Source organism: Mus caroli, chromosome 4, assembly GCF_900094665.2.
Source record: "Mus caroli chromosome 4, CAROLI_EIJ_v1.1, whole genome shotgun sequence".
Classification (NCBI taxonomy): domain Eukaryota; kingdom Metazoa; phylum Chordata; class Mammalia; order Rodentia; family Muridae; genus Mus; species Mus caroli.
Genome location: NC_034573.1, coordinates 59,566,355 through 59,580,935, shown reverse-complemented (window position 1 = coordinate 59,580,935; position 14,581 = coordinate 59,566,355). Strand labels below are relative to the sequence as shown.

Here is a 14,581-nt window from a genome sequence, read left to right as displayed (position 1 = left end):
ACACACACACACACACACACACACACACACACACACACCCTAAGAACTGATTTATCTTGAATGGACAGCAAGCACTTTGGGTGGAAATTCAATATATTAGATTTAACAATTGTATTTTCGTTCACCTTACACTTACTTTATGCATAAAAACACATACGTTTCTATTGGTTTGCCTTCTTCATGGTCACATAGAGGCCTGTAACTAGCCTATAAGTCACCTTAAAAAACTTTTTATTGATTCTCTGTGAGTTTTCCATCATGCATCCTTGTCACACTCATCTTCCTGTCCCCTCATATCTACCTTCCACCCTTGAAACCTCTTCCCTACCAAAACAAAAACAAACAAAATCAAACAAACCATAGAAAACATCTCTTCATGTAAGCTGCATCGTGTTACACTGTGTACCGGAATATACCCCTTTATCCACACATCTTCACTTACGAATGTTCATTGCAATGAGTCATTGGTCTGGTTCAAGATCTTTGGCTTCTGTGACATCAATGTTGGATCATCACTGGACCTCTTCCTGGTTATCCTATTGTTGCCCCCGTGTCATGGAGATCAGCAGGGCCAGCCCATTCTCATACCTCCACAGTTCACAGATGATGTAGATTTTGGGATGGGCAAACCCAAAGCCCTGTATCTGAGCCTGGGTAGTAGCTGAGCTGATCACCTCTGCAGCTCTACCTTATCTGCATACCAGGATGCGCTCTCCAGCACTGCTTCTGCTAAGGTCACCCAGTGCTGCCATTGGCAGGAGGCAGGGTCAGCCCTCCTGCTCTCATGCCCTCTGGGTTGGCTTACTCACAACCACACCTCCACAGCCAGCTCCACTATGTGCCTAGGCAAGGTGAAGGGCCTACTCTCCTAAGTGCTGCAGCTGCGAGATGAGGGACAGGACCAGCTCTCCTGCTCTCCTGGATTTGGGGCCCATTCTCCCACTATCACAGGTGGAGTGGGAAGAAGGGACACCACCCCCACACTACCCACTTCACCTCATGGCAGACAAGTGATGAGGCCAGCTTTTCTGTGCTCATGTCCACAGAGTTATGTCACCAGGACCATTTCTCCTGTGCTCCTCAGGGGAGGTGCAGGGCCCACTATCCTGAGTGCTTCTACTGCAGGGAGTAGCCCCAGCTCACCCACTCTTAAGACCCTGGGCTCAACTCTCCTGACTGCCTTAGGTGGTGAGAGGCAAGGGGGTGGAGAGCATTCCCCTCTGCACCCAGCCCACCTCAGGGCATATGAGTGTGTGTGTGTGTGTGTGTGTGTGTGTGTGTGTGTGTGTGTGTGTAGGGTCATCTCTCCTATACCTATGCCTTTGTGGCTGGCTCACCCTTGTCTTTGCCACTAGAGAAAGCTCCACTGTACTGCCCAGGCAAGGCACAGGGTCTATTCTCTCAAGTGCTGCCTCCTGTGAGAAGTGGGGCCAGCTCTCCAGAGTGCCACAACCAGTGAGTGGCAGGCTCAGTTCTGCATAGCCTCTGGACATCCACATGATTCCAGACCAGGGTTAGTCCCAACCAGGTTTCTAGTGGTAACATGAACCACTGACAGCAACAACATCCCCTGCTGCTGCATAATTATGAAACTCAGTGGCAACAGCATCCAGTGGTGGGACTTCATCGTGGCCCCAGGCAGCAGGGCTGGCTACTCACAACCAAGCTATTCCTCCTCTCTGTCACCTCTCCAGTCCCATCTCTCTTCATAATGCTTATACTGTTCTGCTTCTCTTTCTCTCCCATCTGTCAATCTTGCACATTGCAGGTGGCTCCAGCTGCAGGCAGCCACATGGCTAGTAGACCTCTGGATTAACCCCTCTGTTTGTGCCAATTGGTGTGTTGGCAAGCAGGCCTCTAGTTATCTATAGCCCACCCATGTGGCATGGTAGCAGGAGGGTCTATTGATGTCTTTCCTCTCCCACACCATATGGCGTGGTGATAGGTAAGCCTCTTTGTGTCTATGGCCTGCTCATGCTATGTGGGGGAAGGCAGGTCTCCAGGAGTCTTTCCCCATCATTACTGTGTGTCATAGCAGCTGGAAGGTCTGTGGATGTCTCCTAAGTTTACTTTTAACCTCCACTGCCATCAACACTGTCCTGGGAAACTGTGAAGATTTCCTTGTCACTGATGTAAGCCACCTTTTATACTGAGTAGACAAAGGTGCTCTTCTACTTGAATTCAGTTTCATGGATAGTAGTCTGCCAGTAGAGAATGAAAGCCCTGATCAACTGCCTTAGCTCTGAGTAATCTGAAAACAGCTTTTTTAGCACATCTTCTACCCTGCTATCTGAGTGTTTCTTTCCTTCTTATATTTAATCCATTCTGAATCCCTAATCAAGTATTATCCCCTGTGTTTTCCTTCTCAGCATATATTCACAGATGCCTATCTTGAAAACTATAAGTGATGGAGCAGACTGTTACTGTTTTCTTACCCTATGGTGTATATCTCCAAATGTGGTACTGTATGGGTCTGTAAGGAAATGCCATTTTGTTGCAGTAATTTTTACTCACACTCCCTTGAGCCAAAGATCTCTCTGTCTCTCTCTGTCTCTCTGTCTCTCTGTCTCTCTCTGTCTCTCTCTGTCTCTGTCTCTCTGTCTCTGTCTCTCTGTCTCTGTCTCTCTGTCTCTGTCTCTGTCTCGTCTCTGTCTCTGTCTCGTCTCTGTCTCTGTCTCGTCTCTGTCTCTGTCTCGTCTCTGTCTCTGTCTCTGTCTCTCTCTCTCTCTCTCTCTCTCNTCTCTCTCTCTCTCTCTCTCTCTCTCTCTCTCTCTCTCTCTCTCTCTCTCTCTCTCTCTCTCTCTGCTCCTCTTTAGTGCCCAGCAAGCTGCACTCTGTAACCACAGTTTCTTTCTGGAAAAAAGCATCCTGGGCGCAAACATCTTAAGTAGACACTAGAGGGCAGCAGGAGATCACACATGACATGATGGAGCTCTCAGCCTTTGACTAGTTGCAATCTACCTTGTCTCAAGTGGCAGAAATGAATATTAGGAGCAGATGTTGACTGGTTCCTGCCTCTGGCCAAAACATTAGCCAGCAGTTGCTGCTGGGCAGTGCCCACAGAGAGTTTGACCTTCCTCAGAAGAAAACTGCTTTCTCTGGAAGACAGGTGCCTTCTTTTCAGTTATGCTTGACTACTCTAAGCCTATAAAAGACAGCAACAAGTGCTGTTTTTGCATGATGGGATCATAGGCGGTCATAGGTATGAGCGTCTCTCATTTGATTTTCAGAACACTTGGATGAGGAATTAGAGTCTGCATTTTACTAACATTGGGGAAGTGAAATGACTTGCCAGGAATTTTATTTGAAGTAGTTGGATTCAATAGCTGTAGAATTGTGCGCAGTCCTTGCCTGATCTCCTCAATGGGCAGAAAGAAAGCAGTTTCAGAGAAGTCCCTTATTGTTACAGCACCAAGCAGGTGTCAAGAAAAGACTTAGTGATTCATATTTGCTTCAGAAATGAGAGATGCTGGATGGAAGCCAAGAAGAGTCAAAGGGAATGAACTTGATGATACCTTTGACACACTTATCCTGGATACTCTTCTGTGAACCCTCTAGATAATAATAATAAAACATAAGAACTATTATTATTAACATGTCAACGCTGAGAAAATAGCATATTAGAGAGGTAAATAAATGATCAAAGTTTCTAAACTAGAAAACGGGAGCTGAATTCAAATTCAGAAAACCATTCTGTTGTAGCTGCCCTACTACCTGTGCCTACGCTGAAACTCTGCCAAGATACCTAAGAGGAGAGGATCATTTGTGTGTCTACTTTGTAAACCTACAAAGTACGTCTTCTTTTTGGGGGGCTCTACCATGCTGTCTCTATTTCTGTTTCCCAATTGTGCAAACACATGGCACAAAGCACAGATACACGTTTTATGAAAACCCACTCAATAATGCCCTACAGTCTCCGAGATGGAGTTTTACCTAGCTAGTTCGATAGCTTTAGCATATTAATCAGGAGGCAGGGTTGGACATTGCTAGGCATTCAAATAGCATATACTCTTGGTTTAAGTCTGACGCTTAGGTTGAGAATTGCCACAGTTTGGATGGCTGTCCATGTTTAACAAGGCTTACCCATGAAGAATCTGGAACACTGAGGAAGTTCCATGTCATTAAAAGGGTTAGAGGACCGAAGAGTAATTTCATAACAAATAAAAATTTAAGTGCGATTTCTGACTAGGTGACCTGCTCATGAAAACGTACTAGCTCACAAAAAGTTGTTGGAAAGGTTGGATGTATAACTGGCAGACACGCATAGAACAGGTACATGCATCCCAGGTAGGACTCATGCAGGAATGAAAACTGTTACCAAAAAATTTTCTAAGAGGAAATACATATATGAAAAGTGAGTGGTATAGTCTATAAAATAGTTTTTCTCTACCAGTTATATGGCCTTGTGCAAATTCCTTCACCTTTGTTAGTTGGCATTAGTAATGACTATTGAGATAAGGCCTTTGGCCTCGATGATAAAGTGAGATGTAGGCTTAGAGTCTAACATATTGTCATACAATTAGGAGCATTAAAAGAAGGGGAGTCATATGCACATATTCATTTATTCAGATATTTTTACCTTTAGACTGTGACAATAATACAGACAATACTTTTTGGTGCTAAAGATATACAAGTTCATTAAAACTGGTCATGATCCTTGTTCTTTTGGAGCAAACTGGTTGGCATGGCAGATACTTCATTAGAACATTAGCTAAAGTTACAAATGTGGCAAGTACTGTCACAATTAGGATTTCCATTGACAGTAGAAACTGAAAGAAGTCTGTAAATGTGACTGTGTGCGTGTGTGTGTGTGTGTGTGTGTGTGTGTACTGGTTTCCATACTTCTTTTAAAGTATTTAATGTGGTCAGTCACAAATCACTTAAGATCACATCTACTTGGCTATCATTTTGCACTGTTAACATGCTTTCAAGTACAGCTATAGAGTCTATCTGCTATATTTAACCTGACAAGTCAAATGCTCTTGCCCCTCTCAGTGGTGGCCTTGAGAGTGGGCACCGTTGACCTTCACTGGAATTCTAACCTCTTACTTTTCTACCTCCGTGATCAAAGCAGAAGAGAAAACTAAGGATGGTGATGGTCAGACTTTGTTTGACTCTGCCCTTTCCAGTTCCAACAGTTTTTTTTTTAAGGAGCCCCTTTCTCATGGGTAAGTGTCTCTGTTGTGATGCCCAGTGTTAAAGATTTCTCTTCAGACTAGGGACATTGTGAATTCTCTTTGGCTGGTTGATGCAGATCCACCTTTGTTACTGGTTTTCTGGTTGGTTGTTTCATTTTAGAGACTGTTGGGGAAGATTCAAAAAGCTTGGATGCTGTCCTTTCCTTTTGTCCATGGAAAACACAAGCAGTGTCTCAGGATCCCTGAATCCTCTGGATGTCTCTGCCAATCCCTTTCTGCTCTTCTAACACAGGCCATTAGCGTTGCTGTAGGCAAAGGTAAAACCTGGCCTACTGTTCTTCCCACTTTCTGACAACAGGTGCCAAATTCTCTAAGTAGCACTCCAAGAGATCCTTCACAGAATGTGGAGGTAGAAGTCATAGGATTTGTATGTCTGTCCTAAGATGCTAGAGACTCCAAACATGGTAATTGTTAATAGTTCTCTCAATGAAAATTTTCCTTTATGCTTTCTGGGATTCTCTCTCTCTCTCTCTCTCTCTCTCTCTCTCTCTCTCTCTCTCTCTCTCTCTCAATCTCTCTCCCCCCCCCCCCGCCCCCGCCTGTGTTTGTTCCGACTGAGATTTTCAGAGTTATAAACCTAATTAGAATTCATTTTTAAGTTCTGTGTCTATGGGCTTGATGTTGGGATCTCCCTTCGGTTATGTCTTGCTGTATCAATAGAAATTTCAATTTTAACATCCTGTTACAACAGCAACAATATAATTATAGCAAGTGCAGCAGCAGCAGCAAACAAGAGCAGCTCATATTGATTGAGGGAGTAGCTGGTGCTAGGTACCTCATTTAATCCTCACATGGACTTTTAGTTTATACTGTCACATATCAAGGACACACTGAGGACCATGGGCTGAGTTAGGCTGAAATGTTCACATTGAACCATGAAGCAGACTAGACTCCAATGGCCACATTTTAGATGAGTATTTTTCCTTTGTTTCAGATTTCTGTGTGGCGTGGGCCTTGGATTAAACTGCTTCTCTCCAACAGGACACAATAACTCCTCCTAAGAGATGATTCCATTTCAGCAATTCCTGGGAGGCCACTGCTGTAAGCAAGGCCACTGTTGTAAGAAAGGCCACTCTTTATGATGTAAAAGTCTCACCCTTTTTCCTCCTCTTTTCATGTTTCTAATTTGAGCCCCTGTCATCCCATGGAGCCTTTAAATGCCTCAAGTAGGAGCCCATTGCCAAAGCAAAGCTTGTCTGACTAGGAAGTCCTGCACCATTGCCTAGTACTGAACAAATACCCGCACAGCCCTGGCTCTCCCAGAAGTCCTCAGTCTGATGCCTTTGTTTTGTTTTCTGGATAAGGGCACCTCCTGCCGAAAAGCTCTGGCTGCTCTCCCAACAAGGAGTTGTCATTTCAACTAAAGCTTTTTTTTTTTTTTTTTGGTGGCAACAAAATAATACCCAGCAGGAATTTGGGAGGAGAAAAAAGAGAGTTCATTTGGCAGGTTCTCAAATGAATGGGTTGTAGTGTCATTGGAACTGAACCGGGCTTGAAACCAGACATGATCCTATTTTGGAAGCATTATTCAGAGGGATGGGAAATGTGAACAGAGAGGATCAGTCTCTTCAAAAATGCTCTTTATCTTTTTCCCGTTAAAGACAGACAGCCTGTTTTTACTCAGCTCTCCTATCCTTGCCATGCAGAGGCCCGCATGCAAAGTCAGAGGAGGTCAGAACACATAGCAGGTTAATCATGCTTTATGTTCTCGCTTTCCTTACAAAAGGGGAAACTTTCTTTGGGAAGAGATCATATCTCTACTGAATTCTTAATTACTTCTCATGCTTCTGGCTCCAAGTCCTGACTCTTGCATTCATTGGTGCTCTGAAAATCAAGCCAGTGGCGTGGGCATACAGGCATACTAGGTATGCAACAAACATTTATTGAAAATAGTTTTGAAGCCAGGCCTAATGGTAAAGACCCTTAATCCCAATATTTAAAGGTCTAAAATGGCAGGATTGGGATATTCAGGCCTTTCTGGATTACAAAGTAAGTTCGAGGCAAACTTGTGTAACTTGTGAGACTCAAGCTCAAAACACAAATTAAAAGGAAAAAGAAAAGCCCAGTGGTGGTGGTGGTGGTGGTGGCATATGTGGTGGTGGCAGTGATGCACACCTTTAATCCTACCACTTAGGAGGCAGAGGAAATTAGCTCTCTGAGTTCAAGATGGGCCTCGTCTACAGAGTGAGTTCCAGGACAACCAGGGTTATACCGAGAAACCCTGTCTCAAAAACAAACAAACAAACAAATAATCAATCAAACAAAGAGTGCTTGGGGTGTATAGTTCAGTGGTAGAGTACTTGCTTACCATGAGGAAGGACCTTTAGATTAATCCCTAGACCTGGAGGCAGAGGGTAGGAGGGAGTGTGCTTAAAATCTTATCATGGATCATGAACTGTGTGAGGTGGATCTGGAACATCAGCAAAAATTGATCCTGCATTTTCATTCATGGACTTTACATTTTTGAGACAGAAGTCAGGGTGCAATGAGAATCTGTAAAAAGAAACCTTCATATACATTAAAGGTATAGGAAATTTGGGGAGATTTTTCTGAGGAATTAATATTTGAACTAAGATGTGGGTCATGAATAGAAGTCACCCGGGAGGAGATGGAAGGGAAGCATTTTGTAGGGAGACTAAGTATGTGCCTGAACTGAGAGAAAGACATAGGGTGTATGCAAGGAACTTAAAGGTCATTGCAGCACATAAGAGGAAAATGAGTTGGGGCACTGTAAGATTAGTCTAGAGAGGCAGAGGCTTGTCTAGACCTCATATTATATACATGACTGAATAGTTTTGATTTCTATCTTAAGAGTAGGGAATTATCACGGAGGAGCTTAAAGCAGGAAACAGCTACATGATTTGCCTTTTGGAAAGATGACTTTAGCCACAGGGTGGGGTTGGATCAGAAGCTTAGCTTTCACAGTTGTAATGTCTACAGAGGAATAATTAATGGAATAGCTAATGTTCTCCCCTGCTGTAACTCTCATCTAGATCATAACTTAGACATGACACAACCTTTGAGAAAAAAAATCATTCTTAAAAATTATAGATGGGACCTAAAGGTGATCCCTTTTCCTCGTCTGTTTTCCATTTCCCTGTCCACTCAAAAAAAAAAAAAAAGTTGGATCAAATGATTTCTAAATCACCCTCCTTTTGCAAAGCCAGGCCTTAGGGTCATCTGTTAATTCTACACTGCCGCTGTCTTGCTGTTTTTAGCCTGAATTGTTACCTTTCAAAACCACTTACAGAGGATGATGAATGGAAAAAGCTAAAGATTTATTGATCAAAGGAGAGTAGTTCTATTGATTATTTGATTAGTAAATGGATAGTATCTTTAACAAGAGGCATAGGTGTGCTTGTTTGATCAAGGGATTTTTAAAGAAACCTTTGACATTAAGTAGCATTTTATAAAATTTAGCTATGTGTGTATGACAATGTATCATTTGGGAGATGACTTTTATGTTTTAATATTCACGACACTTAGCCAAGAAGTGGTGGCACAAGAGTGCCAATTCCAACACTTGAAAATCAAAGGAAGAGGATAATGAGTTCAAAGCCAGCCTGACAGTCTGGAGACTTCCTGCCTTAAAAGCAAACACACAAACTTAACTGGAACACTGATAGCCCTGGACTTAATCCTGCAACTTGTAAAACCTAGAAAAATAAACAGATGATAACAGTAATTTGGGTGATTAAGTGGTCACTAATTTATTATCTTTATGAGACACCTATCCACATAGTTTATAATAGGCAGGGGATATTCTATAAGAGTGTCTATAAATATTCTTTCAATAGTTTGTTGTATCTTAATTTTGGAAGAAGAGACGTCCCACTATGGTTTCCATCTTTGGAAAGTCATGGTCCCAATGTTTTGATTGTTTCTTTGCATTTTTTTTTAATTTGCAATTTGAAAATGTACATTTTTCTCTACTCCCTCCTACTTCCATACTCCTCTCTAACTCTAGATTTGTCCTGTGGATCAGAAACTCAATTTCCCACTCTGTACACTGCAGTTGCACGTGGGAGTTGCTGAAGATTTTATATAAAGAGACAAATAAGCTTATTTTTTAGCCTTTGAGAGACATAGAACCCTTAGTGTAACCACTCAGTTCTCCATTGTGGTCACATGTCATACATAAACGAACTGATGTATCTATTTTCCAATAAAACTTTATAAAAACAGGAAGTAAAATGACTCTGTCTCATGTATCCTTCCCAACCCCCATTTTAAACTTCTGTGTCTGATTTGTAATATCATTGTTGTTTGGATTTCTTCTTTGATCATCTATCCAAATGGTTGTTCTCTTCCATGTTCTTCCCGTGTCTTTACATAATACTCTCTCAGTCTTCCAGCTGCTGGGATGCCTTTTTCACAGCCTTGTTTTGTTTATCTTAGTAACTACCCTTCTTTAATCCCTCTGAAGGGATGGTTAGCAGCAATTCTCCTAGTCTTCCTCTCCCGGAGCCTTTGATCTGAGGCTCGTATGCATTTGCTGACAGCCAGACAGAAAAAGCGGAGTCCAGATCCCGGACCTGAGGGCAGAAAGAGTAATGAATGAAGGCGGAGTTTATTTGTGTTTCTAATTGGCAAGTCCATTTCCAGATCAGCTGCATGTCACTGCAAGCCAGAGAAAGAAGAGAAAACACTTCCTTTTCCTTCTGACCTAACTGCCTAGGGCCCTCATGGTCACTGAGACACATGTTTACCTTGATTTCTTCAGGTTATTAGAAGCTGCCATCTGGACCATGCTCTGTCCTTTAGTGGAGGCTTCCTTTGTTTCAGCACTTAGATTGTGCCTTGCACATTTTTGAGGTCACTATCCATATAGTGTATGATGTCACCTTCCAGGTCATACTTACTACTGTGTCCCTTGGAGCTTTTGGTGCTGCAGCAAGCCTCCCCCTCCCTTTTGTTTTTGTTTTGTTTTTGTTTTTTGTTTTTTTTGTATAAAATTTTATATAGAAAGGCAACCTGCTAAACAAATACACATGGAACTGCTATATTTGAAGCAGGGAAGTTGGTAGGCATCTACTTAATTAACTCTAATCCTATGGAAGTAGTTGCTGAGGTGCTCCCTAGAACTTATTTATTTGTAACACGTTTGAGTGTCAGCTTGCAAGGATGTGTGTGCACCACACGTGTGTCTGGTACCTTAAAGGTCATAAGAGAACTTGGAATCCACTGAAACTAGAGTCACAGATGGTTGTGAGCCACTGTGTAGGTAGTAGGAACTGAATCTGGGTCCTCCCCCCGCCCCCAGGAGCAGCAAACACTCTTAACTACGGAACCATTTTTAAAGCCCCTATGAGTTTTATTAGGTATAGTGTGCTTGGATGTATAAGACAGTTGTGTAGAGGCAGGAGGACGACATTGTGGAGGTTCCTCTCTACTTTGGATGTGGATTACTTGGGTGGAACTCAGGATGTCAGGCTGTGTGGCTATTACATATGATCCATCTTACTAGCCCACTTCCTATGATTTCAAGAATTCTTCAAAATCTCTGAACTGGATCGTGAATGGATTTTTCTCCATTCTTAGTTTCTCAAGGTCTTTCTGTGAGTATAAAGCATATCGTCAGCATCACGTTAGACACCAACAGCCGGCAGGAACAGGTTGATAACATGGTTTAAAAGTCGGAGAACATGAAGGCAAAGAGAAGTCAAGTTCAGATTCCACCCTCAATGAGATATGCTTATTCAGAGTTGATCAGCTGAGACAATAAAGACAAGCTTCTTGAGGTAGATTAAATTATAGCATTAGTGACTGCAAAAGATTTCAGAGGCAGGGCATGGTGGGCAAAAGCTCAGAGACAGGAGCTACTAAGTATATGAACCATAATAGGAAGCAATGGAGGTTGCCCAGACTCTATCCCAGGGAGCACATGACAAAATCGGAAGGAAAGGAAAATTTCTGAATGAAACAGGTAAGCATCAGAAGAGGAACTAATGCCCACACCACACAATTCTATTTCCTTTTATTTATTTCATTTGCCACTTATAACCGATTTCATTGGTTTAGTAACCCCATTCTAAACAACTAGTGATCCAAATATCCGGACATTAAGAGAGGGCGTTTTTTCCCCCTCTAAAGCTGCAGAAGTTTTAGGAAGCAGAACTATTATTCAAACCAAAATTGGCTTGACCTGATGCGCAGGCTTCTCTCATTATATTGTTTTATGGAAAATATAAAACTGGAACACCAACTTAAAAGAAGGGTGTAATTTGTGTAAGTTGATGATAGACAGAAGAGAATTTCTGGTCAGGAAAAATATCTCTGAGTATTTACATCTTGCTTGTAGAATCATTCTGTGCGACCTACAAATTTAACATGTGGAAAGTGAGGGCCACACAAAGCAACAGATTATCTAGTAAAAATAGTAGGGTATAACATGATGTAAGGCGTCATCCTGTTACCTTAACCCTTCGGCCTGTGGTTTTTCCAAAGCCTAATGAAAAAGTCACCTTACTATCTTTGTTCTTTTCCAACAGGTACCAGACTCTCAGTGAATGCTCTTTGTTGGCCTAGAGATTCAGCCATTTAGATAATATTGGATTGACCTATGCTACTGCTTATTTTTATAACCCTCTAGAGACCACGGAGCTGGGCAGCAAGAAGGAGCTCAAGTCCATGCCCTTCATCACCTACCTCTCCGGTCTCCTGACAGCCCAGATGCTATCAGATGACCAGCTCATCTCAGGTGTGGAGATTCGATGTGAGGAGAAGGGCCGCTGTCCATCTACCTGTCACCTTTGCCGCCGGCCAGGCAAAGAGCAGCTGAGCCCCACACCAGTGCTGCTGGAGATAAACCGTGTGGTACCACTTTATACCCTCATCCAAGACAATGGCACAAAGGAGGTGAGCTTCCCTGGCCCAGATAGTCCCATGTGACCAACCCTCCTAGCTCCTACCCTTATGGTTCCTTTGTCCATGAGGATTATCTTCCTCCTCAATAACAGCAGCGTGGTGCTTTCTATAGTTTATAGATTCATTGTTTTATCCTAAGTATGGATATATGTTACACTAGCAGTAATAATGAATAAACCCCCAAATCTCAATGTCCCCACACAATAGACATCACTTCATTTGCACAGAATTCCAAACAGTTGTTTTTGATTAATAGGTGACTTTTGTCTGAGGGGTGGTTTAGAGAGCTAGCCTAGTATATTTTTGTTCCATTGACCTGATTTTGCCAAGGAATAGGGAAAAAATAGAATTTTGGGGGGAGGAGGAGTTGCACATTAAAGCTTTCAATGGGCCAGGCTTTGAAGGCAGCAAATACCAATCACAATCCCATGAATTAGCAATTCAGTCATTGTCTACACCTGTCTACAACAGAGACAGAGAAATATATTTTAAATGAGGATCCTATAGGAAGAATGCATGTGTTTGATAAAAACCTAACAATGCTTGCCTCATTATATTCACGTCTACAATGTACTTCAAATATCGATCCATATGAAATAGTTGATATTTGACTATGTTTTTAGTCACACAATGACAGTTCCATATGATTAGTACTATGACATACAACATATGTGATCTAATGAGTAGTGTGTTAATAAAGGGGTGGCTATGCAGGACTGTCTCTCTCTGAGACTTTATGAGTGAGGCTCTCCTTTCCTGCTCCATGAGTAGTACAAGTAGTGCGAAGGATGCCTCTGTAAGTCAAGCTTTGTTCATCTGCAGTGTGGTACAGTACAAACTAAACTGTGTAGTCTTCACAGCATGTTCTTAGGATGTGGGAGAGGTGGCAGGTTGACAGTTGGTTTCTATTTGGATCAGGAACAGAAATCTTCCCTGTGTGGATTTTATGGTGATTTTGCCTAGCATTGCTGAAATGTTCCATGTTTTGAATGTATAGTAAAGTATTCTACCGTGGACTCATGGTACACTAGAGAATCTCAAGTTTGGGCATATGATCACTAGATGTCACTGTGTTCCTTATAAGAGATGTGATAAGCTGGAAGCACTAGTCATTCATTCCTTAAATCAGTAAGCATAGTTTTGAATACACTCTTAATGCCTAATACTATAAAAAAAAAAGAGTAGGAAAATAGATGTTGCCTCCCCCTTCCTGAATGCCAGAAATCTAATGCAGCTCCTTGTGTATGATCTGTGGGAACTGTAACACTGAACAGTGTCCATTTTTCCTGTATGGTCTTTTAGTTCGTGGAATCTATAGACATGTAGAGAAGACAGATAGATATCCACGAAGCAGTCACATATAGTGAAGTCAGACTGTATAAAGTCCCAGGGGCAATTCTGGGCTCATTTGAAGTGCCTGCCAAGGAGCTCTGTGGGATCTGAGAAGGCTTTTCTGAGGAAGTGACTTTTAAAGCAAGTCTCTGTCACTAGCTAAATAAAGTAAATATGGAGAACCAGGCTTGTGGAAGGACACAGGGAACAAGGGCATTCCAGATTGGAGGTCCAGGTCTTGAAAAAACCTGGAGAGTGGACAAATACTATTCATTTTAGAAGCTGGAAGCTGAATGAGAACCAATGTGGCTGGTGTCAAACTGAAAGATTTCCATGTATAGCACTGTGAAGCACTCAGGCTGAGTTACAAGTTATAAAGACAAAGAATTTGGTTCCAGAATAGCAGTGAACTTTGGACAGCTGAGGTTAGATTGACAGGCATAGCTGCTGTCTTCTTGGCTCCATGATCTTTTCCCCTCAGAGATTCTCCAGGAAGTATTACTATACCTGGTTTTCTCTAATCCTCCAGATTTTTCTTCCTCTCTCTGAATCACTAATAGGCTTCTCTATATTCGTGGCAGTCCAAGGACTGAGGCACATCAGATATTTTCTTTTCTTTCCTGGAACTCACTTTGTAGACCAGACAGCCTTTGAATTGAGAGATCTGCCGGTCTCTGCTTCCCAATGCTGGGATTAAAGGCATACACCACCACTCCTGGCTGTATCAGATATTTCCAAGAGACCATCTTGTAGTCAGAGTATGTGGAAGAACCCAATGTGGAAATGATCCTGACTGAGGGATTAATGGCCACCCAGGAAGGCTGATGTAAAGATAGTATTTATTCCCACTTCATTTGTCATTGGTTTTTTTCACTTCTGCCTTAATCCTTTATCACCATTCTTCTCCAGGTTATGCCTTTCTTTGCCATCTCTGAGTGCTGAGGAGTGGGTGTATAGATAAAACACTGCTGGGCCTCATTCATGTGACTTTTCATCTGATTTCCTTAGAAGTAGGTACTACAAGAACATATCTCACAGATGTACAAGCTGAAGTTTGCAAATATCACTCAGAATTACACAGTGACTAGGGGTGGTGGTGGGATTCACAGCCAAGTCCGAATACTTACACTATCTGCTTCCATGAAAACTGAAAACTTAGTTTTTTTTTTGTTTTTTTTTTTTTT

The 14,581-nt window shown here is 42.2% G+C and overlaps 1 protein-coding gene across 4 annotated transcripts in view; it reads left to right on the top strand.

Annotated features, from left to right (window-relative positions):
- The window catches only part of Astn2 (astrotactin 2), a 955,818-nt gene that overhangs the window by 749,771 nt on the left and 191,466 nt on the right, over window positions 1-14,581 (top strand). For all 4 annotated transcript variants that reach the window (XM_021160105.1, XM_021160104.1, XM_029476272.1 and 1 more), the window contains one exon: window positions 11,791-12,056. In XM_021160105.1, coding sequence (XP_021015764.1) covers window positions 11,791-12,056 — 266 coding nt within the window. The remainder of the gene's footprint in view (window positions 1-11,790; window positions 12,057-14,581) is intronic.